Source organism: Pagrus pagrus (assembly GCF_965226575.1).
Source record: "Pagrus pagrus genome assembly, chromosome: 2".
Taxonomy (NCBI): domain Eukaryota; kingdom Metazoa; phylum Chordata; class Actinopteri; order Spariformes; family Sparidae; genus Pagrus; species Pagrus pagrus.
Window position 1 is genome coordinate 2027913 of NC_140186.1, and position 27927 is coordinate 2055839.

General features: G+C 46.7%; 2 protein-coding genes across 5 annotated transcripts; one reads left to right on the top strand and one right to left on the bottom strand.

Moving 5' to 3' along the window:
- The first annotated feature begins 1133 nt into the window (after positions 1-1133).
- LOC311265957 (SERTA domain-containing protein 2-like) lies at positions 1134-13291 on the top strand. Its single transcript, XM_084368116.1, has 2 exons — positions 1134-1423; positions 9067-13291. Exon 2 carries the CDS (start codon positions 9071-9073, stop codon positions 10067-10069), a length of 999 nt encoding a protein of 332 aa, XP_084224242.1. The 5' UTR covers positions 1134-1423; positions 9067-9070; the 3' UTR covers positions 10070-13291.
- An 809-nt stretch (positions 13292-14100) lies between these two features.
- Positions 14101-27470, bottom strand: aftpha (aftiphilin a). 4 transcript variants are annotated; one of them, XM_084372642.1, is made up of 10 exons: positions 27303-27470; positions 22601-24310; positions 20651-20814; positions 19332-19461; positions 18949-19005; positions 17990-18112; positions 17783-17843; positions 17091-17174; positions 15954-16077; positions 14101-15712 (listed from the first exon to the last, which is right to left on the bottom strand). In XM_084372642.1, exons 2-10 carry the CDS (start codon positions 24272-24274, stop codon positions 15571-15573), a joined length of 2559 nt encoding a protein of 852 aa, XP_084228768.1. In that variant the 5' UTR covers positions 24275-24310; positions 27303-27470; the 3' UTR covers positions 14101-15570. The 4 variants fall into 4 exon arrangements, with proteins under 4 accessions (XP_084228768.1, XP_084228767.1, XP_084228770.1 ...); XM_084372641.1 differs by having other exon boundaries at positions 17783-17846; XM_084372644.1 differs by lacking the exon at positions 17091-17174.
- Between the last annotated feature and the right edge of the window lie 457 nt (positions 27471-27927).

The window sequence follows — 27927 nt, forward strand, 5'->3', positions numbered from 1 at the left end:
AGTCTAACTCTGAAGTGAGTCAGCTGTGACGTCAGGATGAGCTGCTGGCAGATATTCATGTGTTTCAAGTTAGAAGACACACAGACAGTCAGCCCACTCTGCAGACAGCTACAGATGCAGAGTCCTGTTTAACTGCAGCTGCTCGGATTATTTGTGCAGCGAGAAGAAACAGACTTGCTTCTTGACTTTAGCCCCAAATAATCCTCATCAATGGCAGTAAAAACAATTATTTATGTCCATTTATTTGCTATACTAATTTTAAAAAATGAACTTTCGTGACTAGATGACTCTTTTGGTACTAGCTGCCAAGCTAGCTAGCAGCAAACTATCGCTAAACCAGAGTGACATAAACTCAGATTAAACTAAATTAGAAACTAAACTTGTTAACTTGGTTACTGTCATCAAATCTGAACATTGATCACTGATGTAACTAAGAGGAATACACGTGCTAATATATTAGCACAACAAAAACCAAGCTAACAAGTAAAGATATCCCATCTAGGTGTATTTTAACATAATCCGGCCTCACAGGCAGTGGTGTTCAGTTCATTTTAGGACTTTATGTTAAAAAATGAGCCTTATCTTTTTGTAAATACTCAGAAGGCTTTTCAGAATAAATGTAATTTTGCCTTTAACGTTGTGAGTGGAGTGGGCTTAACGTGCACAGCTGACAGCAGACACACTGAATAACTGGGATGCTTCACATAGTTGTGGTTGTTCACTCAGCAGGAGAAGCGAGAACACGGATCAACGTTCAGACGACACTGCAGCAGATCTCACTGAGCTGGACTCATCTCAGCAGTGGAGGCTCGTCTGAGGGATGTTTACTGTGAGAGAGGCTGACCTGGGGTCAGTTACAGCACTGTCAGAAACACTGACGCACTGCTGAAGGTCGACAAGCACAAAATGAGCACATGATGGAAATTTATTACATTTTAATAAATTAGTATCTCAAAATATAATAGTATTCTGTCACTGCTGTATTTGTATTTTCTTGATAAATACATAAAACAGTTGACGGACCACATATTTTATTCTGACAGGGTCCCTCAGCAAACTGCGACGGAAACAGCTTTTATTTTGAAGGTCATTACCGGACGTAGTGTTAATGGCGGTCGGTGCCGTCTTGACTCCTCGGTGACACATCTCCTCCTCCTCCACCTCCACCTCCTCCTCCCTCCGCCGCTCCGCTTCGCCATTGTGTGCGGAGCTCGGTGAGTGTTGGGGTCGAGGCAGCCGCGGGGACGATGGCGGCGTAGAAACCGGCCGACAGACACACAAACGGACTAACGGCTCGTCTCTCCCCCATGTTCTCCTCCTCCTCCCGCCTCCTGACGGTCCGCCGCTCCGCTCCGCTCCTGGCCTCACCGACGACACCCATGCAGCCCGCAGAGGAGCCCCTGGATGGGACTAGCTACATGTGGTGAGTGACAGAGCAGCACCGACCGAACCGACACCTTTAAATATACACAAAGTTGTGTTCGCGCCGCGGCCCGCGGGCAGCCGGGAGGTCTGAGCGGGTCGTGTTGCCGAAACTACCGAAGAAGAAAGCTGCCGTTGTTTCACGTTATTAATGATGAAGTCAGAGTTGCGTGTCGGTAACGTTACACCTCCGACACGCGGGAACACGTTTATTATTAGAAACACTGACGTTTTCATGTTAAAAACTACCGCGTCCTCTCCCGGTGCTGCGCGGAGGCTGCGGCCGGGGGGCGGGTGCACGGTGGCCGGGACAGGTGGCGGGGAGCAGCCGGTGGCCCCGGAGGTCCCGGAGGGTCTGGGAACCAGCTGCTGCTCTGACAGCTTTGTACTGGGATCACTGGGCCGGTCAGTGATTTATACACTGCAGAGGAAGCTGAGTGACACATGGGCAGAAACATGGAGACAGAAGCGGTTAAAGAGACTGTGGTGTTGTTTTAGTCGTTTAAAGGAGCAGGCTGTAGATCTGGTTCATGAGAAGAGAGATTCAGCATTTATTATGTCCACAAACAAACTAAATAAACAAACTGGCTTTGTTTTCATGACGGATACTGTTCTACTTTGTTTATGTGTGGCGGACCCTGCCACCTTTCTAGCTTCAAACAGTGTTCTGGGACCTTATTGTCCTCTGAGAACAGCTTGTTTATTCACGTTTGTGTTATTAGCTCATTAATATTGTAAATATTCAACTTCTGAGTTTGAATGCCTTTAAAAAGTAAATCTCAGTCAGTCCTGGCTTTTTCATACGTTGTTGCCTTTTAAAGGAGCATTATGTAGTTTTGTAGAAGAAATTCAAACTCAGGAATTGTAATGTTGACAATATTAACGAGGTAATAACACAAACTTTTCTCCATACGTGAATAAACAAGCTGTTCTCAGAGGAAAGTAAGGTTTGAAGCTAGAAAGGTGGCAGGGTCCGCCACATATAAACAAAGTGAAACCGTATCAGTCATGAAAACAAAGACAGTTTGTTTATTTAGTTTGTTTAAAAATTAAAAAACATGAGGATACTTTTTCTTCTAATTAAAATATATTTCCCAATAACTACAAAGTGCTCCTTTAATGTGCTTATTGATATTTACCTGTTAGAGAGAATCAATAGATTGAACCTGTCATGTACTCAGTTTTTTGTGGATTAAATTAGAGCTTCAACTAATTAAGTTTTGTACAGTTATGTCAAAATGCAGGATGGTACCAGATTCCCTCAGTTGATGAATTAATTGATAATATGATTTTTTAAAAGTATTATTATTTGTTTTTTGTCTGAAAACATCTGGCGGGTCAAAATTGTGAAAAATGGTCAACTAAATGTTAAATGTGTCTGACGAGGCCGAGCCTGTATTATAAATAAGTTAATTGATATTTTCCTGTCATGTTTATTTATTAATTTAACCACCATTTATTGGTGATTCCTGTGCTGCAGCTTGTTATCATCTTCTGCCAGTCTAACACCAGTATCAGAGTATGTATTGAGTTTTATTAATTACTATTATAAAGAAGACTTTTACAATCAATTAGCAACCTCTGTGAATCAATGAGGAGTGTGTTGAATTAGAGGATCTCGTCAAAATGCAAACGTAAAAACATTTATATTAGAAACATTTATTTAAAAAGCTGTAACCTCCAGATGTTTGCTTTTTATTTCACATGTCAAATCTACTGGTGAAGTTAAGTTTAGAGGTTTCAGTTTGTTTGAATTGAACACATCAGTTTGAAGAAAACAGTAGAGCTGCATCGATTAATTGATTAGTTTGATAATTGATGAATCAGTTTGAGTCATTTTTCAAGAACAGAAAGTGAAAACTGTGATTGCAGCTTGTTAAATGTGAATATCGACTGTTTTCTTTCCTCTGTGACAGAAAACTGAACATCTTTGTGTTGTGGACAAAACAAGACATTTGAGAAAGAAACACTGACCATCACATTTTCAGACCAAACAACTAATCGATCAGTTGATGAACTAATCAATGCTTTCCACCTCGTAAAGCGTTAATCTTTATGCCAAACTCTTTAAATAACAGTCCAGGAGGAGAAGTAATGTGTCGAAAGCTGCATGTAAAACATAAATCTGCAGCAGCGCCGTGAAGGCAGCGTGTGAAGAAGTAATCCAGGGTTGTGTTTACACTGCTGCTGCTGCTGGTGACACAGATCAGCAGCCGGGGTCAAAGGTCGGCGTGCTGTATGTTTCCTGCTGCAGAGTCGAGCTTTAAAGGGAAGAATGTGGTCGAGCAGCAGTTTAAAAAGTGGAGCAGGCGGAGTCACCGAGAGTTACAGCAGACTGACAGACGTTAGCTCTGCTCGCAGTACAATCAGCACTTTGTGTGTATTACGTAAGGCTTCGACATTGGACTCACACACTCTGCACGATGCCAGTTACACTCAGCTCTGATACCAGAGCTGACCGAGGCTCCGGGTCCAGAGCGAGATGTTGAAGACGCAGGAGGAGGTGAAGTGCAGCTGTGTCGCCTCTCTGTGTGCTGCAGGAAACAATAATTAATCAATCAATCAATCAAAACGTTTCATTTTGTCGCCTGTCGCAAAAACTCCCAGGAGAGTCAGAGAGCGAGGAGGGAGGCCGGAGAACGAAACGAAACGAAAACACAACGTAAAGAAAACGTTTAAAACCTCGTCTGAGTCACAAAGAGAGATTTAATCAGTGAAGGGGAGTTTGGCCGCGGGATCATTTGTGTTTAGTCACCACAAACATCCAGATTACTTCAGCTGTAAAAAGTGATAACAGGAGGGAAGATGAACCCCTGATCTCTGAGCTCCTCCCGTTGGTAAAACAGCTCCAGATCATGGGCAGAAACGACGTGTTGGTGGTTTTAGCTGAATGTCCAGCAGGTATAATGTTCACCGTGTTCACCTTTTTAGTTCAGCGTGAGGAAAACCAGGACGTAAACCTGGTCGCTCACAACTTTTTCTGTTGCTGAAAACTTTCTGTGGCAGGGCTGCAACTGTATATTAAGTTCACTATCCATTAATGTGCTGGTTATTTTCACAGTTATTCGTTTGTGTCTAAAAAAACACCTCAGAAAAACCCAGTGACGTCTTCTAACTGCTGCTTCTGTCTGACGACAGTCCAAAACACAGAGACTTCATCTGCTGTCAGAAATGACAAAGAAAGGCAGCAAATCCTCTCATCTAGGAAGCAAATACTTGACATTTTGGCTTTAAAAGATGACTGAAAGGATTAATTGATCATCAGTAGAGTTGCCTGAGGCAACTTCTTAATCATAAAGAGATGATTACTGAGGAGATGCTGTTGTGAATGATCAGGTGTGTTATCGGCGATCCACGAAGCGATTAAGAGACTAACTGTTGTGTCGCTCTTCTGTCTTTCTAACCGTTCCTGTAGGTTTCCTGGGGTTAAATAGCCAACATTGTTTTGGTTTCACTCTCTTGACAAACCTCCCACACACCCGCTTCTGTCTGTGAGCCTCGAACAACAGAAACAGGACGATTTCTCAGAGGTTTTGTTCCTTGAATTTTTCTGTAACGTCAGACTGAAACAAAACACAACAGCTGACTGACTCATCACTGACGGACAGACGAAGATGTTTCATTTGCGTTTCATCTTTAAGCTGAAGTGACTGCTGCTGGACACACTGTACATGATGACTCACACACACACACACACACACACAGCGGGGAATATCCTGCAGTGTGCTGCAGCGAACACACAGGATTTCTTCTGTGTGAGTAAAGTCCACCTTCACTTCCTGCAGTCTCGGTTTCCCTTTTAGACAGATCACAGTTACCAGCAGCAATAAGGAAGCTTCGTCCCACGTTATTATTGAAGAGTTATGACTAATAACACACAGAGTTAAAACCACACAACACACAGTTAAAGTGTGCGAGCACAATCAAAAGATCAGCTGCGTGTGACAGAGAAAGTTTAGAGAAGAATCAGAAAAAGTGTCGAGTGTTGAAGGAAACTACAAGTCCTGAATATAGATTATAGATTATGGTTGTAAAACAATAAAGTGTGTGTTTGTCTGTGACTGAGCGCTGCTGTAACTTTAATCAGGTCAGTCAGCAGCAACATGTTCCTGCACGTCAGGCCGACACACACACTGTTAGTTAGCTCGACAAACAGGCGGGTTGAAAGTGTCCGGAGGCCGAAGACTGAAGTCTGACGCCTCCAGTCTGAGAGGAGCGTCTGCTCTCTGCGACCCGACGGACACTCAGTGTTCAGGTGGTCGATTGTGATCTCAGACACATTCAGGTTACTGTCACAGGGGAGGGAAATATTCACATCTAACAAGCTGGAATCAGAGAAATTAGACTGTTTTTATTAAGAAGTTACTTGTTAATCGATTCATTGAATAGTTTGCTGCTGATTTAATATTTGACAAACAGTAAACAGACAAAGAAACAAGCAGAAAATACTCGATACCGATTATCAGTTCACTCTACTTGAGTATTTCCATTTTCTGCTACTTTAAACTTCCATTTAAGTTACTAGTTACTTTGCAGACTTAATTTATTTTATCTGCAATCGCACACAAAAACCTCCCTGATACCGACTGGAAACTCAGTCTCAGTCTCAGTCAGTCTTCTTTTATTAGATTAATGTTTCTATGATTAAGACGTTGCCTGGACCAGATAAACTGATAATCAATTAAACATTTCAACCCTTTTTTAAACCAAAATATATCTGCTGGTACCAGCTTCTTAAATGTTAGTCAATGATGAGTCTTTGGGTTTTGGATAAAAGAAGCGATCTGAAGACGTCACTTTGTGCTCTGGGAAATTGAGATTGCGATACGATTAATTGATTAATCATGAAGATGATCAGTAGATTGAAAGTCGGTAAGCAGCGAGACAAGTTGTGACTCAGTGCTTGTTTTTCCTTCACCCACACTCAGACCTGAGGCCCGTAGAGCTGCAGCTAACCGTTATTTGTCATTATTGATTCTCCTCTCGATCAACACTTAGTCTGTAAAAGGTCACAACGTAATAAACGTGATCATTCAGCAGACGTCCTAAATGTCTCTGGCCAACGGTCCAGTTTATGGTCAAAGAGAAGCAGAACCTCCTCGAATCCTGAATCACAGCACATCTGACCCTGTTGATCTGTAATCTGGGTTTGATGTTGACGTGAAGAACCCGATCAGGACCGTGCGAGTCCACAGGATGCAGCTCAGTCAGACTGTAAAGAAGAGAAAGATGGCGGCGGGTGTGTCGGCGCTGCTGCTGGCTGTCGTCAGGATGACTAAACACTGAAGCCTGCTGAGCAAGAAAATTCCTGTGAAGGAGGCAGCTGCTGCTCAGTGAGCGACTCACACTGAGACACAACACACTCCACTCTCTGTGTAAACACTCAGACACACACTGTCCAGGAAAACACACTAAATGTGCTAAAATCACACCTGCTGATAGTTTTCAGTGTCATTATAGAGGAGAGACATCACGGTCACATGACTCAAACGTCTCCACCACTGAGCGTCTTACTGCACAATCACTGTCCAGGTTTATATAAACTGATCAATGTACGAGTTGTAAAGTCAGAGTGAGAACAGTGTGTAACTAAAGTGGGCCTGTAAAGACGGACTAGTGAGGAGACGAGTCTAATAGTGTAATGAGTTGTTGCAGTGACACAAACTGACAACACGTCCTGAATAAAATAATTCACGTCTCAAAAACAAAAAGAGTCCCAGGTGTCTGATGTGTCCGTGACGTCATGTGATCACATGAGTTCAGACTGAGGCTGTAACACAACACCAGCTCTGATCGTTCAGTCAATGGAAAGGTATGCGAGTCCACACACACACACACACACACACACACACACACACACACACCTGACTTGTCAGATCGCAAACGCTTTGTTTTTTCTCCACAAACGCAGCATTTCTCAAACTATTTTTGGACTTTTACTTCAGCAGACAGACAGACAGACAGCTGGCAGAGGGGAGGACGGGGGAGGAGGACGGGGGAGGACGGGGGACATTTTAAACTCACTCTGCTGATTCAAACACAGTTTTTACCACAACACACAGTTTGACTTGTAAAGATTCACGGTCAGTTTTATAGTCAGTCAGACATCGTGTGCATCCTCCCCCACGTCTCTCTCTCTCTCTCTCTCTCTCTCTCTCTGTCTGTTCTTATGTCTCTGGCCCCGTCACCTCTTCACCTCGTCCTCTCCGGGTGTCGCAGCAGATGGCCCCTCAGAGGGGCCCCACATGGGTTTAAAGAGGTGAGGAGGAGGGAGATCATCACATATAAGAAAGAGAGTGTGTGTGTGTGTGTGTGTGTGTGTGTGTGTGTGTGTTGAAATCGCGAGGTCACAGGTTCAGACCCAGCACCACCTCCACAGACCTCCAGCCCAACAGCTGCACCATCACAGACACACAGTCTAACCCTGTGCTGGAAAGTAACTAAGTACATTTACTCCAGCTCTGTGAATAAGTGTATTTTTGAGGTACTTTTACTTTAGTATTTGTAACTTTAGTTACTGTTCAGAACAACAAAGATCGGATCGAAGCGGTTCCAGGTCCATTTTATTGGAAAACCTTCCTCCAGAACAAAACACACAGTCTCTCCGTCAGATTTATAAAACATGTCGTGCGTCTGTTTGTATCTCAGTCGTCCTGAAACTGAACGACCGAGCCGTCTGAACATCCACACAACTTACTATCAGTGTCTTTAAACACACCTGCAGTCACCTGGTTTGTTTTTAAAGGGACAGTTTAGTTTATTTTGAGGAGAAATGTCAGAAGCAACGAATCAGCTGAAGAAGAAGAAGAGTCATTAAACTGGCGGTGAACTTGAAGTGATGATCGATCAGATCAACAGATGAAAACCAGTTTTATTCAGAGGCTTCGGTTCTGACATCAGACACAAGATGAAGATGAGGAGATGAAGCAGGTGAACGCTGTGAGTTCAGATCTTTAGAGGAGTTCATAATAAAAGCTGTCTGAGTTGAAGCTCCTCTCTGCTGCTGGAGGAGGAGACGGATGAGCTTCATCATCTGGGTCCGAACGTCAGAACGCTCCCTGAAAACTCTCAAAACTGTGAATAAAAACTGAAAATGAAAGATGACAAAATGTCAGAAGTGACTTAAATACACAAAGTCACTGGTTCAGAAGCTCCTGACCTGCAGGAGCCTGACCGCTCAACATGAAACCCAACGAGCCGCGTGTCACATGACTGATGACACGTACAGCTGATGTGATGGACGAGTCACAAGCAGAGAGACTTCCTCACCAACTGTGGTGTGTGTGTGTGTGTGTGTGTGTGTGTGTGTGTGTGTGTGTGTGTGTGTGTGTGTGTGTGTGTGTGTGTGCGCGTTCGTGCGTGTGTCAGCTGACCTGCTCCCATGTGAGCAGTGATCAGCTGATTGGGTGGGAGAGTCCGACACCTTCTGACTCCCTGAACAACAAAGACACAGGAAACAGCCGACTTCCGTCCTGACGATCACACACACACACACACGCACACGCGCGCGCACACACACACACACACACACACACACACACACACACACACACACACACACACACGTGTTGTGAAAAGTTAAAGTAACTGATGTGAGAAGTATGAGGAGGAAGTGTGTCTGAGCTGTTTCTGTCTCCTCCACAGATTGATGTTGGGTAACGGGGTGAAGCGGAAACTGGATGAGGGTGAGGACGGTTTGGAGGAAAACGGGCGTCCTCCGGCGGCCGGCGGCATGTCGCAGGCGTCCTACACGCTGCAGCGGCAGACGGTCCTCAACATGTCCCTCATGAAGCTGTATGGTCCTCGGATGGGCGCCGACCTCGGCCTGCAGCGCCGAGTCCTCATCAACAACATCATCCGCCGCATCCACGACGACTTCAGGCAGGAAGGAGGCGTCGGCGCTCTCTTCTTCTCCGCCGCACCGCCCGTCGCTGCCGCCGCCGCCACCGGCTGTGAGGACGAGAGCTACCGACAGCCTCCGCCTCCTTCCTCCTCCTTCAGCATCCTCTCATCGTCGCTGTCGGGACTGACGACGATGGACTCCTGCCTGACTCCCGCCTCGCTGCTGGAGGAGGACATGCCCATGTTCTTCACCCTGCCGCCCTCCTCCTCCACCCAGCACCACCACCCGCACCACTCCCTGAGGCCGCCCTCGCCCTCGCCCTCGCCCTCGCCTAAAGACAGCTTCTCCTCCGCCCTGGAGGAGATCGAGGAGCTCTGTCCCTCCTCTTCGTCTTCCTCGTCCTCCAGCCCGCCGTCCCCTCCTCCTCCTGCTCGGGTTCTGTTTGATGTCGTCATGAAGGAGGAGGGGCGGGGCTTTCAGGAGGTGGAGAGCAGGTTGGAGAAGCCTCCTCCACCGCCTCCACCTCCTCTTCCTCCCTCACCGTCCTCCCCGGGCTCCTTCCTCACTGACTTTGCCCTGGACGACGTCCTCTTCACAGACATTGACACGTCCATGTACGACCTCGGGCCCTGCCCGCCCCTGTCAGGAGCGCCGCCATCTAAGATGGCCCCCGTTGTGATGGCTGACGACCTCGTCAGGTCGATGTCGGGGTATGGTTCTGCAGGGCCCAGCGCTCAGAACCAGCCTTTTAAAATGGACCTAGCTGAGCTGGACCACATCATGGAGGTTCTGGTGGGCAGCTGAGAGGACGAGCAGCGTCGCCTCGGAGACACGAGGAGACGTTTTCATTCTTTGTGTTGATTTTGTACAGTTTTTAAAGTCACGACGTTCTTCACACTGGTCTTATTCTGGAGGAGTCGAGGTTTAACATTGATAAACTGTTCCAGCATTAATTCTGACAGAGTTCTGGTCACATCAGACAGAACTAGGCAGGTCCGGGGCACCGTCACAGCAGTATTTATTAACGTGTACGGTTGCCGATGTTTTGGCCAACATGCTAACACGAGTCAGCCACAAGAACTTCCTGAGCTACTTTATTATCTATTGGTGCGAAAAATATAATATTACAATTTGTATATTTGAAATGATGCAGTGACTCGTCCTTTAAAGGGTTGATCTGTGAGACACGGACAGGACTTCAGTTTAAAACACTGAAAACTGGATTAACATCATCAGCAGAGTGAAGAAACAACAGTGATGACGTCTCTGTTCTGTGTTAGAGACGTCTACTGTAGTTAGCATGCTAACCAGCTAGCACCAAACAGCCCTGTGTAGCTCTGAGGTGATAGCCTCTGTACTGTATCCCGTCTTCACACTGACCTCCTGAGCTAACTGACGGCAGCTAGTCCCGACAGCTAAAGAGTGAGCAGCAGTTAGCGGTTGTGCTGCAGTCCTGGAGCTACCTTCTGTCCATCTCTCACAGATTCCACCTTTCAATGTGTGAGGTCACATTTCATGAAGCTCACAGAGGTTTACAGATGTTTAAAACACCTTCAGCCACTGTGTTTGTCCTCCAGTGAACTCCAGCTTCAATAACACCAGCGTGAAGTACCGTCCTGTTTTCTACCGCTGTCCGAGAATTGTAAGAAACTAAAAATCTCCAGAGACTTTTTCTACCATCGGTGCATGTTTTTACAGCAGAAATCTCAACAGCATTTATAAAACAACGAACAAAACACAACGATCCAGTGCCTTTTAAACGTCTGTCACGCGCTCACGTCTCGCAACATGAACGCTGAAGGAAGTTTTATTCCAAAATGCAGTTTAAGAACCTAAAAGTCATCATGAAATTTATTTTATTTTGTCAACAAAGAATGTGAAAGTCTTTTAAAACGTCAGACGTGTAAATGTTGAGCTGTTTTTATCTGTTTCAGATTTTGAAATGTGAATGTGAATGAGTCTGCTGGGGTTTTATATTCCGTGTTCGTCTGTCGGGCTTCAGATGAACACAAACGTTTGATGAGAAGAGAAATATAAAATACCAGCAGACTTTACATTTCTTGTTTCAAACCTAATTTAGCAGTTTTCTCTGTTGAGAAGTCAGAAATCGCAGCAGACGTCTTTAGCTCGTTTGTTGCTAACGATAGCAGACTCGCTTCTGCCTCGGACCGCACTGATTGGTCGGCTGGTTGGTCCAATTATATTAATCAATGTGTAGCTTTAGTGGCAGGAGAAGATCTCATTGGTTGAGTCAAACCCTGATAAGGATTGAACTAAATAAACTAAGTGGAGAACAAATGTTAAAGAGGGAACTCGAGTATATAAATCTGTTTTAACTCAACCAATGAAATCACTTCCTACTGAAAATGAACATTTTAGTTTAATTTCCTCCTCAAACCTGGAGTCTGTGGTTGTGATCATCGGCTCAGTTTAAGGAAACAAGAGTTAATATTTGCAATAACGGAGGTACATGTGTGTTTATTTTATATTTCTAGCGCTGATACAAACGCTACGACGCAGACGCTTCTTCAACACAACTCTGGATTATTTATTATCATCTGTCCGCTCTGGTGTATTTATTGTAACTCTGGACACTAATATGTTGTTTGTACAGAACATAATGTTGATGTTTGTTTTTCTTTTTAAAGGATGAATTCACCAAAACTGTTTGACAGAAAATGAAAAAACTTCACTTTTGGTTTTGTTCTTTAAAATTGTTTGTTTTGTTTCTTTAAATACTTTGTAATATATTTCAGGACTTCAGCAATGCAAACGCCATCAGTTCAACCTGTACAGCTGTGTGTGTGTGTGTGTGTGTGTGTGTGTGTGTGTGTGTGTGTGTGTGTGTGTGTGTGTGTGTGTGTGTGTGTGACTCCTGTAGAATATAAATCCCTTTGTCTCCACCTGCTGGACGGACGATGTAACAGCAGGTCGTCTCACCAGTATGAACTGTGTCCCACTGTGGCAACTGCATACTAATTATATACTGTGTCTTTATATATTATATTTTTATAGCTCTTTACACTGTACGTCTTTATTTAACACAGTCAGACGTCAGTCGACTGATTTTTAGATTTCTTTTGTTTTCTGAGATCTTCTTGGTGCATTTACAGCTGTGAGACAGTTTGTAGTGCAGCAGAGGAACACACTGACATGTAGTGTGTGAACGGTCACACTGGTGTTCAGGTCACAAGCAAGGAAACAGTTCAACCTCATGAAAACTTCAGTCATCGTCTCCTCCTGATGATATAAAGTCAGGCTCAGCCATCATCTCCTGATGATATAAAGTCAGGCTCAGCCATCGTCTCCTCCTGATGATATAAAGTCAGGCTCAGCCATCATCTGCTCCTGATGATATAAAGTCAGGCTCAGCCATCGTCTCCTCCTGATGATATAAAGTCAGGCTCAGCCATCGTCTCCTGATGATATAAAGCCTCAGACAGGGTGCACGCTAACACTTTTAGCGCAGCAGCTACAGTGAAGACTTGAAACAGAACCAGCCTGTTTTATTTCAGTAGAATAATTGAACCAGTGCAGGAGATAACGACTGAACTCTCGTGTGGGTGAACTGTTCCTTTAACGTGACCTTCACGGTGCCGTCTCTCTACCTGTTGCACCTTTTTACCTTTTTCTGTTGAGAGCTGCGAGACACTAACACAGTGAACATGCAGTGCAGCAGTGGGACACGGTGACGTCATCACAGTCTGAAGGTTCATGGATCTTCACTGTTTCTTCTAACGAGGCTGGTTTCAGGTTGAATTCGGTCCAGTTGTGTTTGAAACTGTCTCCCGGCTGTTCGTCCAGACGTCCGAGTCTTCTTCACTGTTTGGTTTTCTTCCTCAGAGGTTTATTTTTGTGACTCGATCATCTGGTTCCTCTTCATCTCTTCTCCACCTCCGCTCTGTGCCTTGTCCGATGCAATATGACATGTGACTTGTGAGATTTCTACCTGAATGTGTGCGACGAGGATTCAGCTGGTTCACTTCAGGAGTTTTTATTTTTTACATTAAATGAAAATAAGCTCAAGTTTTTCTTTGTCTGTCGTTTATTTCTCATCTGTGTCGTCATACGGACGATGGAAGTGGTCGAGGTTAAAAACAAGATTATGTCATGACTTCAGCCTGACAGTCTTTGTGCTGTTAAAGGAACAGTTCACCCCAAAATGATATTCTTCTTTAATTAAAAGGTTCATCGTGCCACCCTGGACTGACTGCAGGTGATTCAGCTCACCTGTGTGCAGGTGAGGACACCGACTCCTGATTGAGGAGTGGAAGCAGCTTGGGGCGTTTCCCTCTCAGCCAATCAGGGTGAGACGACACCCTTTTTGTGAAGGCTTAAGAGAGGCAGGACGACAGCAGGCTGCTCTCACTCAGTCTGAATCTGTCCGACTCACTGAGAACCTGGGCCCATTAGCCTGCACCAGAACCTCGGGTCTGTTGAGGCCCTGTTGGGTGTTCTTGGCTGCTCCACGTCGTCTAGAGAGGAAACTGTGTTTATTGTTGAAGCTCTTAAATCCCTGCAGCCCCTCTACACCTTCAGTCTGACAGTTTGTTTCACTGGAGCCTGTAGGAGGCATTTGGTTATTGATGTATTGTCTGAGCAGCAGACATCGTACATTTTTGAGTGAACTGTTCCTTTAAAATGTATAATTTAAGACTGAATCAGGAATTAAAATGACTGATCGTTAGTTGTCTTTACGTGGAGTAATTTCTCTGTTAACATCTGAGGACAAGATCCTGTTTCAAATGATGCAGCTGACAATCTGAAGAAATCTGAACTTTATATTTAACAGGTGTGTGTGTGTGTGTGTGTGTGTGTAAGAAACGGACACGAGCAGAGAAGATAACTATTTTAATTTCTTGTGTACACTAAAAGAAAAATTTACACACTTATAGTCTCAAAAGAACCTGGGCATGCACGATAACCTTTTGACAGGCTCTTCAAGTGATTCAGTTTTTTTCCATAGGAATTTTCCCGTACATTTTACAGTCCATAGTTTAACTGTACACAGTCTAAAGCCACAGTGAACTATGATTACATCCATTTCATCTTTACAATGTGCAAAATCCTCCTGGGAGACGGGGCTGACAGTAGTATGAGCAAAAAAAAAGAAAGAAAAAAAAATTACTTCGCAAAAACATGAGCAAATAAGAGCCGCGACGACAAACAAAAGCACTTCTTCATATCAGGATCAGTGAACGTGACCCAACACATGGAAGCAGAAATTGGTCCCTTAATTCCCTTCTGATGTGAGTCGACCTTCACTGCAGAGAAACTTTCCAGTTTCAGTGGTTTTAACCAAAAAAAGTCCCGTTTTTACCCCAAAACGACAAAAAGACGAACAGTGAGAGAGGACGCAGGCGTCCACCGGCCACAGCGGCTGGGACGTCTGTCAAACGTCTCGACGTGGAATAAAAATGAAGACAGATTCACCGGCGTGTGGCTGGAGGACGTTTCCCTCCAGAAAAGAATAAAAACATCATCATCCTGCGTCGTGGAGACGGAGGATGGGCCGCAGCGACAGTGGGCGGGGTCGGACATAATTTATGTTAAAAAGCTGCGAAAGAAAAAAAAAAAAAAAAGACTTGACGGAGACGACGGGGGAAGAAACCAGGTTAAAATCTACTGCAGGTAAAAACTAAAGGCCTTAAACACGACGAGGGGACAAAACATTCAGCTGGATTTTGCAGGCAGTGTGGTTTCAAGTCGATAAATATATATATATATATATTTATATAGATTTATATATATGTATATAAATGTATTAATTTAAACTTACATATGTTCCACTTCAGTTTGATTCAAAGAGCTTCAGCCAGTGTTTCCTTCACAGACAGACACGAACACACTCCCACCACAGAAACGTAAAATCATCCTCCGGAAATCATTCAGAAGTTAAAAAAACAAAAGGAAAAAGGAAAATAAACATTTAATCCCTGATTATATACACGGTGATTTCTCCTAGATATGAACAGCACACACGTCTAATCCTTCCTCTATAAATTAACGTCTCTATAAATTAATTATCTGATCGCCTAGTGCTGTTAAATGTGCGGGTCGTCCTCCTTCACGTCCGAGCTGTTTCCCCGTCAGATGCTTCGCTTTATTTATTTTTTTAAAAATTAGAAGCTGAGAAATAAAATCTTAAAATAAACAGATATGAAGGTTGAGGGAGGAGGTGAGCCGCAGCCAGAGAGAGAAAAGAAAAGAAGAAGAAGAAGACGACAACAACTTTATAAAAATGGACCGAGTCAGTGGGCGGGGTCAGGGCGCTGGGGGGTGATGTCAGTGTGAGGGGCGGGGCTTCAGTCTGGCGTGGCCTGCGAGCCGAGCGGCGTCAGCGTGGCGGGGAACATCAGCACTTTGGCCTGCATGAAGGACAGATCGGGCAGACCGGCGATCACTTTGGCCGCCTCCTCGCTCAGATTCTCCTCCTTCCTCGGCTTCCTGTCAGACGGGGAGAGACGGCAGGTGTTACAGGTCGCAGACGCACCTGTTCAACAACAGCTCCACACAACACCTTCAGGAAGGCATCTACATTCATCCACGTGCTATTTGTTGCTCCATGTGTTCAACATTACGTCCTCTCTGACGGTAAATAATAAAGTGTTGAGGAAAGTAAGAAACTTTCCTCATTTCAAAACAAAAAACCAAACATGACATGACATCACATCACATGACTCCTGACCTGGTGGAGGTGCTCGTCTTCTCCATGGTGGACATCAGGCGTGCGAAGGCGTCCGCCACCCGACTGCCGGAGCTGCCGGGGTCCAGCTTGGCCGTCGTCAGCTCGTAGAGCTCGGGGTCGACGCCTGAACGGGAAGAGAAGAGAAGTGAGCGAGGCGAGGCGGCAGCAGAGCACAGAAACACACACACCTGGACAGGTGGTCAGTCACACAGACACCAGCCGGGGTCACCGACACGCTGACGAACTGCTGAGACGCAGTTTGAGTTTATTTCGACTCGACAACAGATTCACATGAGACGAACTGTTTAAGATAAACTACCATCAGCGGCTTGTTGATGTCCGGGTGACGAAATACGCCAAATAAATGAATTCATCATCAACATATTCAATAAACTATAAGAAAATGTTGCAAAGACAACTTAAATATATATTTCTATTGTGCTAAACTTTGGTTTTGTGTCGGCTGTTAAGAGACGAAGGGAAAAGGCCTTTTTTTCTCCCACCGATCAAGTGTCTCATCAGCGCTTCAGCTCCACAGCAGCTTCATACGAGTCCGATACGAATCGAAGAGGAAGCAGACGTCCCCCGAGACAGTTTATTCAAAAACAACTGTTGTTTGCCTCCAAAATTATCACAAAACACGAACAAATAAGAGACACTTCTTCAGTGTCGGTCACCCAACACATGGGAGCAGGAGCTGGTCCCTTCACTCCCTTCTGATGTGAGTCGACCTTCACTGCACAGAAACTTTCCAGTTTTAACCAACAGAAGTCCAGATCGTTCAGATCTAACAGTGAGAGAGGACGCAGACGTCCACAGCAGCTGCGACTTAAACACATGTACAGAAGCTCTTGAGACGGACAGACGGACAACCTGAATCAAGACGCCTCTGCTGCAAAGAGTTTACACTTTCCTCCAAACTCAGTGAAACTGAAACAATATCTGGGTTTCTGCTTCACACGGACCCTCTGGACTCTGGACCACACTCACATCTGACCCAGACTGCAGCTGGTTCACATGCTCACTGTTTATCCTGTCGTCTCCCACGGACGAGTGTTACAGGTGAGGAGCGAGATGGGAGGTTAACTTAAAGACGAGGAGCGAAAGAGGAGGAGGAGGAGGTGAGCAGCTGCTGACCTGGGATGGAGGGTGAGCTGGTGGAGCCTGAATCCTCCACAGGACCAAAGAAATCCAGGTTTAAGAGAGACGAGCCTCCGCTCGCTGCACAGCCACGGGGCGGTCGAGGTTAACACACACAGACAGAGAGAGAGAGAGAGAGAGGAAGGCAGAGACATGCAGCAGTGTCAGTGATCAGAGCGCAGAGACATGAACAGTTAGACTCGTCTGGTTTCTACACTGTGACGACACAAGTCTTCATGCAGAGCGGCCATGTTGTCTAGATTCATTACAAACAGCTTAAAGGAAAAATCCACCAACATTTTCTCACTCAAACGTTAAAGGAGCCGAATTTAACAGATTCAGATTCAGACCGACTCCCTGCAGCGCTGCATCATGACATCTGTTCTCAGCTAAGCTCTTCATCACCAGTGTTGTAATGTTTAGTGTGGATTTTTCCTTTAATGAAGAAGTTTTTAAAGGTATCGACAGCTGTTAATAATGTGAGGAGAGGAAACACCAGCAGCCGCCTGCTGCAGACACGTTTACATCTTCAACATCTGACCCAGTCACAGGAGGCGGCTGCTGAGCTCTGGACTGAAGCCACTTCCAGCAAACTACGAGTTAGAGAAGTGAGGAAACAAGACGAGAACGGGCAGAGAGGCTTCAGGGTGGAGCTGGAGGTGGAGGTGGAGGTGGAGGTGGAGACCTACCGTCCAGAGGGTTGGTAAGGCCACTGCTGCTCCAGTCGAACTGGACGGGTGGGAGCGCCTCCTGCTGGAGGAGCCAGAGCCAGAGGTCAGCGAGTCAGACAGGATTCAGAGACGGACTAACACGTTGGTTCAAGTTGACAAGAAGAAGAATAAAAGAGGAACACGAGCCTGATCCTCTCTAAACATTTAGATGCCGTGGCGTCTCACCTGGACCGTGTCTGACGGGCAGGAGCTTTTCTCTGGAGCCACTGGAGGCGCCTGGGCTATCGAAGCGATCATCTCTGCTGCAGAGACGGGCTTCACAGGCTCTTTGGTTGGTTCCAGCATCCCCTAAAATAAAACAGACAAACAGAGAAACAGACCAAACATGTCGGCATGAGTTCAGAGGACGTGTGTAAAATATGTACAATATTTCATCTGATGTGACGATAAAACCATAAAAACTACAAAGTCTTTGATTAAAATATTTCACTCAGTGTAAATGTCACATGAGCCTTTTTAGAGCTGACATTAACACTGTGAGTGACCACAGTGATCAGATGTCACTTCCTGCTCCATATGCAAATAAACATCACTGAGACAAACAGACTCACACAAGGACAGACAGAGTTTCACACAGTTTATAAAGTGTCTCCAACTCAACAACTCACTAAACTGACACATTTTTAAAGGGAGTCTGGTGATGCTGTGGTTAAAACTTCACACCTTTGTGTACGTTTGCACACAGTCACATACAGTGAACCTGCAGGTTGAACAGGCGGATACAGATGATCCCGTCTGCTCTGCTGGTTCGCAGCGTTTGTGCAGCTCGACTCGTCTTTGACTACGTCCTGCCGTCAGAGAGCTGCTGTGAGACTCTCCGTCTGCTCCCAACAGCTGCAGGTCGGTTAAATCTCACAGCTGCTCGAGTCCGACGAGAGAGCAGAACCAGACCGAGTCCTCCGAGCTGAGGCAGAGCTGCTGGACCGCAGCATCACAGGTGACATGATGTCAGTGATTACAGATTACTGTTGTGAATTACTGAAGTTAAAGCGTCTCTCTACTTGATGTCAGACTGTTTGTTTCCTCTTCAGCGCTGTAAATAATGACGACTGAGTGAAGCAGGTGAAACTACAGATGTTCATGTTTGTGGTTTCTGTTCTCGAACACGTGAAGCGGCGACTCACCAGGCTGGCGGCGTACATGGGCACGATGACCGGCTGCTTCTTCTGTCCGGTGAACAGCTGCGGGCATCAGAGCAGCAGGTTAGAAAACTCACACTCATCCTCATGTGAAACTTCACAGGAAAATAAATCCTCTGCCTCACGAGCTCGTGTGGGAAGAGGAAAAGTTAAGTTGATGTCGCAGTCTCTAACGGCTGCCGGCAGAGGTTAATAAAGGTCACAGATTATTTGATGCACCATTAAATCAGTTCTAAAAATACTCCTGAGAAGATCAGGAGGTCGCCCTCGTGTGTCTGGATTCAAAGCGTGCTGCTGTGTCTCTACATCTTTCTTTCTCCCCTCATCACCCGGCTGAGGCGGCGCTGCGAGGCTCCGGCGGGACTTACGATGTTTCTGGTGTCGATGCCGAGGCAGCAGAGCAGTGCTTTGTTGCAGTGGGAGCCCCCCCACTGGTATCTGAGGCCCAGCGCCTCGTGGATGTCCTGAAGCTGCGTCCACACGCCGCCACGCACAGACCTGCACCGACCAATGAGACGCAGCAGAGTCACAGACTGACGGGCTTTAACCAAACACTCAGACAGAACAAAGAACCTCACAGGACCATTCAGACAACAGGCTACAGGTGTCACACTTACATTTACGCTTTTAAGACCTTTTCAAGCTGATTTTAACCAAATTTCAGACTTGAGTTTTTGGACAAATTCACTTGTTCTTATTTAAACATCACAAGTAAAGTTAATAAAAGGTAACATGCATCTATGCGGTCCTGTGCAGAGGGAGGCTTTATGTGCGTTTATCCACAGAGACACTGCACGTTGGCTGTGACTGACAGCTGCTAACGCCATGGTAACAGACAGCTGACCAATCAAGCTCACATCACTCAGCAGCAACATGCAGCGTCCAGACGATCTGCTCCCACAAATGGACCCGTCTGTCTCTGTCCCGGGGGTTTCCCATCTGCTGAAAGCTCAGGATAGAAACACACAGCCAGAACCAGCTTGTCCTCCATTTTCTTGGTTACCGCGGCGACGGGTGACGAGTCCCAACCGATCTAATATATGATTGGTTGCCTAAAAAGCGGCAGTGACGTCACCAGGAAAGCGGAGAGATTTTTGAATCTGATTTTGACGGAAAGAAACTAAAAGATGGATCAATTAAATCAGATTACATGTTTGTGGCAATTAAAAACTCTATTAAATGATTTTCAAGACTTTATATTAATAAAAACTGATCAAGAGAGACTCAGGAACAGTCCAGAAGATACTGGAGACTTTTTAAAGGACACAGACACCCCGCTGCTGCTTCTCTCTTCATTATATGACTGAGGCGACTGTGTCCATCATCATCTAGTAACTAAGCAGCATCAGGATACGTCTGGTTCAACGGTCGGCGCTGGAGGAACGACTGGCTGCTCAACTTTTAGTGACTTTTTGTGCCGGCTGAATTTTAAGCTCAAGCTGTTGTGGCCACGTTGTGGCTCGAAGACACAAAGTTTATCCTGTGACTCACGAGGAGCTTTAAATAACTTTCCATTAAAGAAAGCTGTGATTCAGACTTTGTGTCACTGAGACCAAACAGAGGACGTCAGAACAAACTGCAGTTTGTAACAGAGAAGATGCTCAACACGTGTTGCTTCAGACAACGTTCTGGTACTTTTCCTGTTTAAAGGTTACACTGGAGGCCCGTCGAGGAGGCCGACACTCACCTGCTGCGTGGTGACCTCTTCTCGTCCTCGGCTCCCGGCTGCTGTTTGTCCTCTGGAGGTCCCAGCAGGCCCTTCAGGCACGTCACCTCGTCCTCCACCGAGGGGACGGCAGTCTGCGGGAAGCTGCTCTGAAACAGCTTCTCCAGACGGCTCGACAGAGACGCCTGCAGAGAGACCAGCGGCTGGTTAATCTCCACATCAACTCTGGTTAATGTCATCTTTCTTCTCACGTGAACAAACGACCGGCTGCTGGTGTTGATTTGTTCAGCGAGGTACCATCAGAGAGCCGCTCACACTCGCAGCTCTACTCAGGAATCTGCTGCTCATTTTCTTTAACAGGCTCGTGAGTGCACTGAGGCCGCAGCTGAACAGTTATTACAGGAAGGTTTTTCTCCCGTCAGGCCTCAAACTCACAGGAATCTTATCTATAATCTATAAAGTTAGCAAAAAGCTGAAGGGTCGAGCGTGCAGAAGGTCCGATCTAGTTGTTTCAGCTTTCAAACCTTAAATGTGACATCTAGATGGTCTGGACTGTCAGAACCATCAGAACCGGCTCTGATGAAGCTCTGTGAGGTGACATTAACTGTTTGATGAGAATAAAGATAAATATGTGGCTGCTTTAACTGCTGCTGCTCATCAGGCTGCAGGTTACATGGTGATCGGCTCTGACGACCGCATCACTGCTGCAACGCTGCCGAGACGAGCGTGTTGGAAAACTCACAGGTCTCATTTTCCACGACTGATCTACGAGAGAAATGTCTGATGTAACATAATTTACTGATATAAGTGAGTTACATCCAGACTCTAAATGCACAGCGAGTGTTTCTGAGCTGACTGACTCCTTTTCGATCTACAGAAACGCTGCTTCCTCAGAGACGTTCACACTTTTAACCCAGTTTCCTTCTGGGCTGTTTAACTGGTTTGAATGTGGATCACTGCAAATATGTGCGTTCACCTGACAGGAGGAGCAGGTGACATCATGAGGGCCGAGCCTGCAGGAGTGTCCCTGCACCTGAATGAACTGTTCCTCCACACCTTCCACCTGCGTCTACAACCCGCCTCACGTCACATCCAGCCTGTTCAGACGTGGCATTAACAGACATCTCCAGTGACCACGTGATCAGACCTCACCTCGCTGCTCTAGTTACAAACTACACCATGTTTTCTACACTAAGAAAGAAAAATACTTTAAGTGTAACGAATTCACAAGAAGTCCTGAACAATGAAGAATGAGTCAGAGACAGCGTTTCACAAAGTTAGTGAAGTGTCTCCTAATTCAACAACTCTTAAAATCACTACATTTGTTAAGGGAGTCTGGTGATGTTGTGGTTCAGTGTGTTTCACAAACTGCTAACAGTGGCGGGTTAACAGACACCGAACATGTCACTTACATCCTTCAGCGTGAAGGACACGACACACGCAGCTCAGACGTCTCTGAATGTGGTCTGACTGATCAGATCTCCAACGTGTCCTCACTGTGTCTTATTGTGTCCACTCAGGACGGACGTTAAAACCAGGTCTGACCATCGTGTCACATCAGGACACACATGATTTGTTTCCTGTTGTTCACTCTCTGTTGCACTTCAGACATCTGAGCCTGCGCTCATTAATGGGTCAGTTAATGTTTAATACAAACAGTGGACGCTGGTGTCGGGCAGTGACTCAGCTGAATGTGGACAAACACAACAACTGACCATGTGACCTATGTGTGGAAATAACTTCCTGTTTAGGCTCCTGTGTCATTTCATTGTCAGCGGTGATTGTGATCTTTAATGGCTGATTTAAATCAGGATGGTGTCACTTTGATTAAACTGAGCTGGTTATCACAGACAGACATGTAAACCTGTCAGCAACAGGACGCCAGCTGAGCGAGAGAAAACACATTTTATAAATAACCATCTTCAACGAGGTGTCCCAGTCTGACCGGTCTACACTCCCCACAGTGCTTACCGACTGTCTGTCCGTCCTGCTGGCCTCCTCGCTGACAGCAGCAGGTTCACTTTCATGCCACTCCTCCTCCTCCTCCTGCTCCTCCGCCTCCTCCTCCACCTCCTCTCTGCTCTCTGCAGGAGGAGCGACGCTCTGCTCTGTGCTGAACGCCGCCCAGGACTCCCCCTCCACCTGCTGCTCCTGCTCCCCAAAGGCGCTCCACCCCGCGTCCGCCTCACCGTCTGCGCCTTCAGCAGCCGAGCTGAAATTCCCAAAACTGTCACTGACGGGGAATTCAGCGAACGAGCCTCCGTCCTCCCCCTCGTTTCCACCGCTGTGAAATTTGGGGGAGTTAAAGTCGCCGAAGTCGTCGTCGTCCTTGGAGCCTGTAGCTTCCTGTGGCGGGGCCGAGCCGTGCGACCTGCTCTGCTCCTGCTGGACGTCCAGCTGATCGAAGTCGGCAAAGCCCTGACCGCTGAATGAGCCTGCGTCTCCGAAGTCCCCGAAGTCCTCGTCCTCGTCGTCCTCTGCCATCTGACTGTGGTCGGCGGGCGTGGCCGTCTCCCCTGGGAGGGGCGGAGAGGGCATCGAGCCCGTGGTGCTCATGTCGCCGTACTCCTCGAGAGCGTCTGTGGACAGCGGCCGGCCGAGCGACGTCTCCGTCTCCGTTTCAGTCTCGGTGTCGTTGCCGGAGCCCTTCCCGTCCATCTGTCCCATCTCCCCGTCTCCAGCTGCGTCGGGTGAGAGGTCGTTTTCACTGCAGCCCGCCGCGTCTTTGGAACCGTCCCTGTCGGCCACGTCCACCCCGTTCAGAGTGACGGCTTCGTTAGTGCAAACTGCCTCTGAGGCCAAGTGCTGCTGTGCAAAGGCTACGTCCCTTTGTGGAGAGTCAGCATCTGAGTGAGAGCCCCGGTCCGTGTTGCACGAGCCGTCCGGGGCCTCAGCAGGAACAGATATGGAATCAGAGCCGGATGCGTCGGGTCCAGTTCTGTTTGTGTCCCTGACATTGTCCTCTGAAGTCGTTCCCTGCGCTATATTACAATGCTCCGGCAGCCAGCTACCCCCCGTGGGGTTTTCCAAGTCCTCGTCTGCCGTCTGGCTGAGGTGTCCTTCAGTATTGGAAAAAGCAGCAAAGTCTGCAAAATCGTCCTCCGGGCTACCGACAGGGACGCTGCCCGTGTCCTCAGTGGACGTTCCTTTTAAATGCGAGTGGACAGAATTCTGCGAGGAAGGGCTTCCCTGAACGTCGAAGGTTGCAAACCCGTTTGTTAGCACCTCTGTGCCTCCGCCGTTGCAATCGGCGGGCTCGCTGCCGGCCGTGTCGCTCGCCGAGAGCTCCAGGGAGCCGGCGAGGACCTTTTTCATCTCAGTTCTTTCTGAGGGAGCGCTGCCCAGGTGGCCCGCTGGCACCACGCCATTAGCCTTGGACAGCTCGTTGTTGGGGTTGTGGGTGCCGTTGGACGAGCTGTGGCTGAATCCCATCACCCCCCTGTTGTTGAGGAGCTCCGGCGGGGAGGTGGCGGTCAGAGCCTGGGACTGGTTAAAAGTGGTCGGGGTGTCGAATTCTGTGAAGCTGATGCTGTTCGGGACGCCAGAGAAGGTGCCAAAGTCTCCAAAGTCGTTGTCCTCGTCCTCTGGGCCGTCCTCCATCGGGGGCGGAGAGGAGGAGTACATGCGGATGACATCTGGCTCCATGATTCTCTGGCAATCAACAAATCCTCCTGGCTACACCTGAAACAGCCAGAAAAGACGTCATCAGACACAAATAATGGCTCACAGGAGGTTTATTAATAGAAATGTGAGTGTTTAAACACATTCAGGCTTCATAAACACGAGAAGTAAATAAGGACGGCTCTCAGTGGTGCTCCAGGACTGATTAGCTTAATGTGTGGTCTGAGTCGAGGCTCAAATTGAATCACTGAGGCTCTAAAAGAGGACAGATTGGCGTCGAATTGACAGTAATAGAGTGGCACTGAGAAACCACTGCTGCGATGAATGAAGCTGAGACAGAGCTGTAACAAACAGCGTTAGTGAGAATATCAAGTATGACGGCTCACGTCAGTCTGAGATGTGAAGCTCAGGGCAGCAGCAGAGAAACAGCCTGTTGATGCTCTCTAGTGATTCACTCTGAGAAATTCATCTTAAATCTGTGTTTACACTCTCAGACATGGCTGTTACATGACCGACACGAAGAGGTCGTCATCGTCTCCTCGAGTAACACTCATGAGTATGTCCCAGGAAGGGTCCTGGATCTGCTCAGATCTTCTCGACCGTCATCTGAACTGTTTGCATCGATTATTACATGAGAATCATAGAAACAGTCTATAATCATCAAGGAATGATGACACCACACCTGTTCCCTCCGGGCAGAAGTTTTACCTGCAGTGTTTGTTTTACCAGCAGGTTCAACGAGTCTTTGAGGATGTCTTTTAAAAAAACAAGGAAGTATTTGTTAAATGCTTTGAAAAGTGTTTCAGACGTCACTCAAATCGCTGACTGATCTGAACGTGATATTGTTTTATCAGCTTTTCTATAAACTGATCAATGTACAAGTTGTAAAGTCAGAGTGAGAACAGTGTGTAACTAAAGTGGGCCTGTAAAGACGGACTAGTGAGGAGACGAGTCTCCGTGTTCGCTGTGAGGACGTTTAATGTCCCCGACAACCTCTGTAGTCTCATTTAGACACTTGTTAGCAACCGCTAACCGTTTTTAACACATGAAGAGCTTCATAATTAAACTGTGGGACATTTAATGATGATTTATGTCGGAGAACAAAACCTGAAAATCTAACAAGCTTGTGTGAACCACTGAATTTGCTTCAGGCGGTTGAGGCGAGGGGAACCGGAGGTGCTAAAATGGAAACTGATTTCCGGCTTCTGGACTCGTTCCTGTGGCGCTCTGTTATCATTCGGCCAGTTTCCTCCTCAGGAAACTTGGAAACCGTCGGACATGTTGAAGCGTAACTGTTTCACAGAAGGTTTCTCAGCTCCAGTGTCTTTGCTGAGTTTCTGGGTTTATATTCGCTGTACATTCAACAGTTTTTGGTTTTGGACAGTCGGCCTGACAGAAAGCGCAGCGTGAAGACGGCGATCAGCTTTTATAGTTGAAATGTTTAAATCAAGTAACAGAGAGAGATGATTTCACATTTAAAGGTGCAGTGTGTAGTTTTGAGGAGGAAACTGTTTTCTGTCTAAACAAACTAAACAAACTCTTTGTTTTCATGACTGAATAAACAAACTGACCTGAAAGGACAACACACTTTATACTGCTTCACTGTGTTTATATGTGGCGGACCCTGCCACCTCTCCAGCTCCACACAGTGTCCTGGGACCTGATTTTCCTCTGAGAGCAGCTTGTTTATTCACTGATGGAGAACGTACATATTTCTGAGTTTGTATTATTATAAATATTAAAATTCTGAGTCTGACTTTCTTCTGTAAAACTACAGCGTGCTCCTTTAACAGATTCACTTGTTGCAGCCGGGCCTTCACATTAAAACTGAACCAACTTTAACACCATTTCTTCTGAGATTAAATCACACAGACCTTTTAGAAACACGTCCCCAAGAAGTTAAATCCATTTAAAAATCCTGTGAAACAAAAACTTTCTGGTGTTAAAGTCGTGACTACATGAAGCACGAGCCGGAGTCCGTCCACCTGGACTTCTGACAGAAACAGGAAACTCTGTTTGCATTCTCAACAACCAACCAGGACCAGGAACGTGTGTTTATCAGGGCCTTATCTCAGATCACACCTGAGAGCAGGTAGCTGACGTGCACTACAGACATGGACGACCTGATAGACGAGCGAACAGCTCTGGGATCAGTGCCTCCATCCTCATGTGTCCGTGCTGAACTCAGTGATCCTCTCTCAGACCCAGTGGAGACACCAGGACGGGTCCAGTCCGGATAAGACAGAATTAAATCAGCTGTTTTGGACCGAACATGAAGTCAAACTGAGTTTATTTACTAGCAAACACAATGTGTTATCTATTAGACGAGCTGTCACCTTCCTGACAGGGTTAGCCTCTTAGCACAGCTGTTAACATCATTAAATATCCGCCCATGTTCTGCTTGTTTGGACCTTTTCTGGATTTTGCCAAGTTTCTCACATTTTCTGACGTTAGTTTCAGTGAAGCTAGCAGGCTAACGTAGCGGGGAGCCTCCAGCTTAGCAGGCTAGCAGACTAGCTGCTGTTATCGTTAGCTCAGCAGAAACCTGACAGCTGAGCAGAGCTGTTATACACAACAGTAAGAGACTAGACTAGGATTAATCTCACACGATGCTAACAGCTAGCTTAGCACTGACTAGAAGGCGTTTAATTAAACTACAAAGGCCGAGGCACTTCGCTGAGATCGGGTGTAACGCTGGCTAACTTAGCTTAGCTGGGTTAGCCTGTGTATAAAACCCAACGCTACATGCGCCGTGTTGCTGCGAGCGACGTTACCAGTTTGTTCACACTTTGCTGAGTCAGTTGTGTAGTTAAAGGACAGCGATACACGGACATCTCGGATTTATGAAGGCTACTAGAGCCCCAGCACCAGATACAAGTAAGTGAGAAGTCAACTACCTGAGCTAACTACGCAGCTAGCTAACACCAACGACAACAACAAGCATCTTCCCTGAACGTCCAGCTAGCTTTAGCTTTAGCTTTAGCCGTTCCTCATCACCCAGCCCGGTTTGACAGCAGGTGTCTTAGTTAGCAACAGAAACAGTTGAGCTGACCGTGAGATGTTGTCCGCTGGTGTCCATGACTCAGGTAGAGACAGTGCTGTCCATGTGTCGTCAGGTTGAGCCGGCTGAACAGCGCAGGACGGCTGAAGCTGGGGCAGAAACTGAAGGTTGAGTCAGCCGGCGGCTGCTGCTGCTGCTGCTGCTGCTACCCTGCCTCAGTGTCTCCCAGCATGCACCGCGGTGGCAGGTTGGCTCTGTCTGTTGGGTTCTTCACAAAGTTTCAGTGTTGAACAGGTGAAAGATTCAGACTGACACAGCTGATCACTGACACAGCTGATCACAGACACACAGCTGATCACTGACACAGCTGATCACAGACACAGCTGATCACTGACACACAGCTGATCAGACACACAGCTGATCACAGACACACAGCTGATCACAGACACAGCTGATCACTGACACAGCTGATCACAGACACAGCTGATCACTGACACAGCTGATCACAGACACACAGCTGATCACACACACAGCTGATCACAGACACACAGCTGATCACAGACACAGCTGATCACAGACACAGCTGATCACTGACACCCAGCTGATCACTGACACAGCTGATCACTGACACAGCTGATCACAGACACAGCTGATCACTGACACACAGCTGATCACT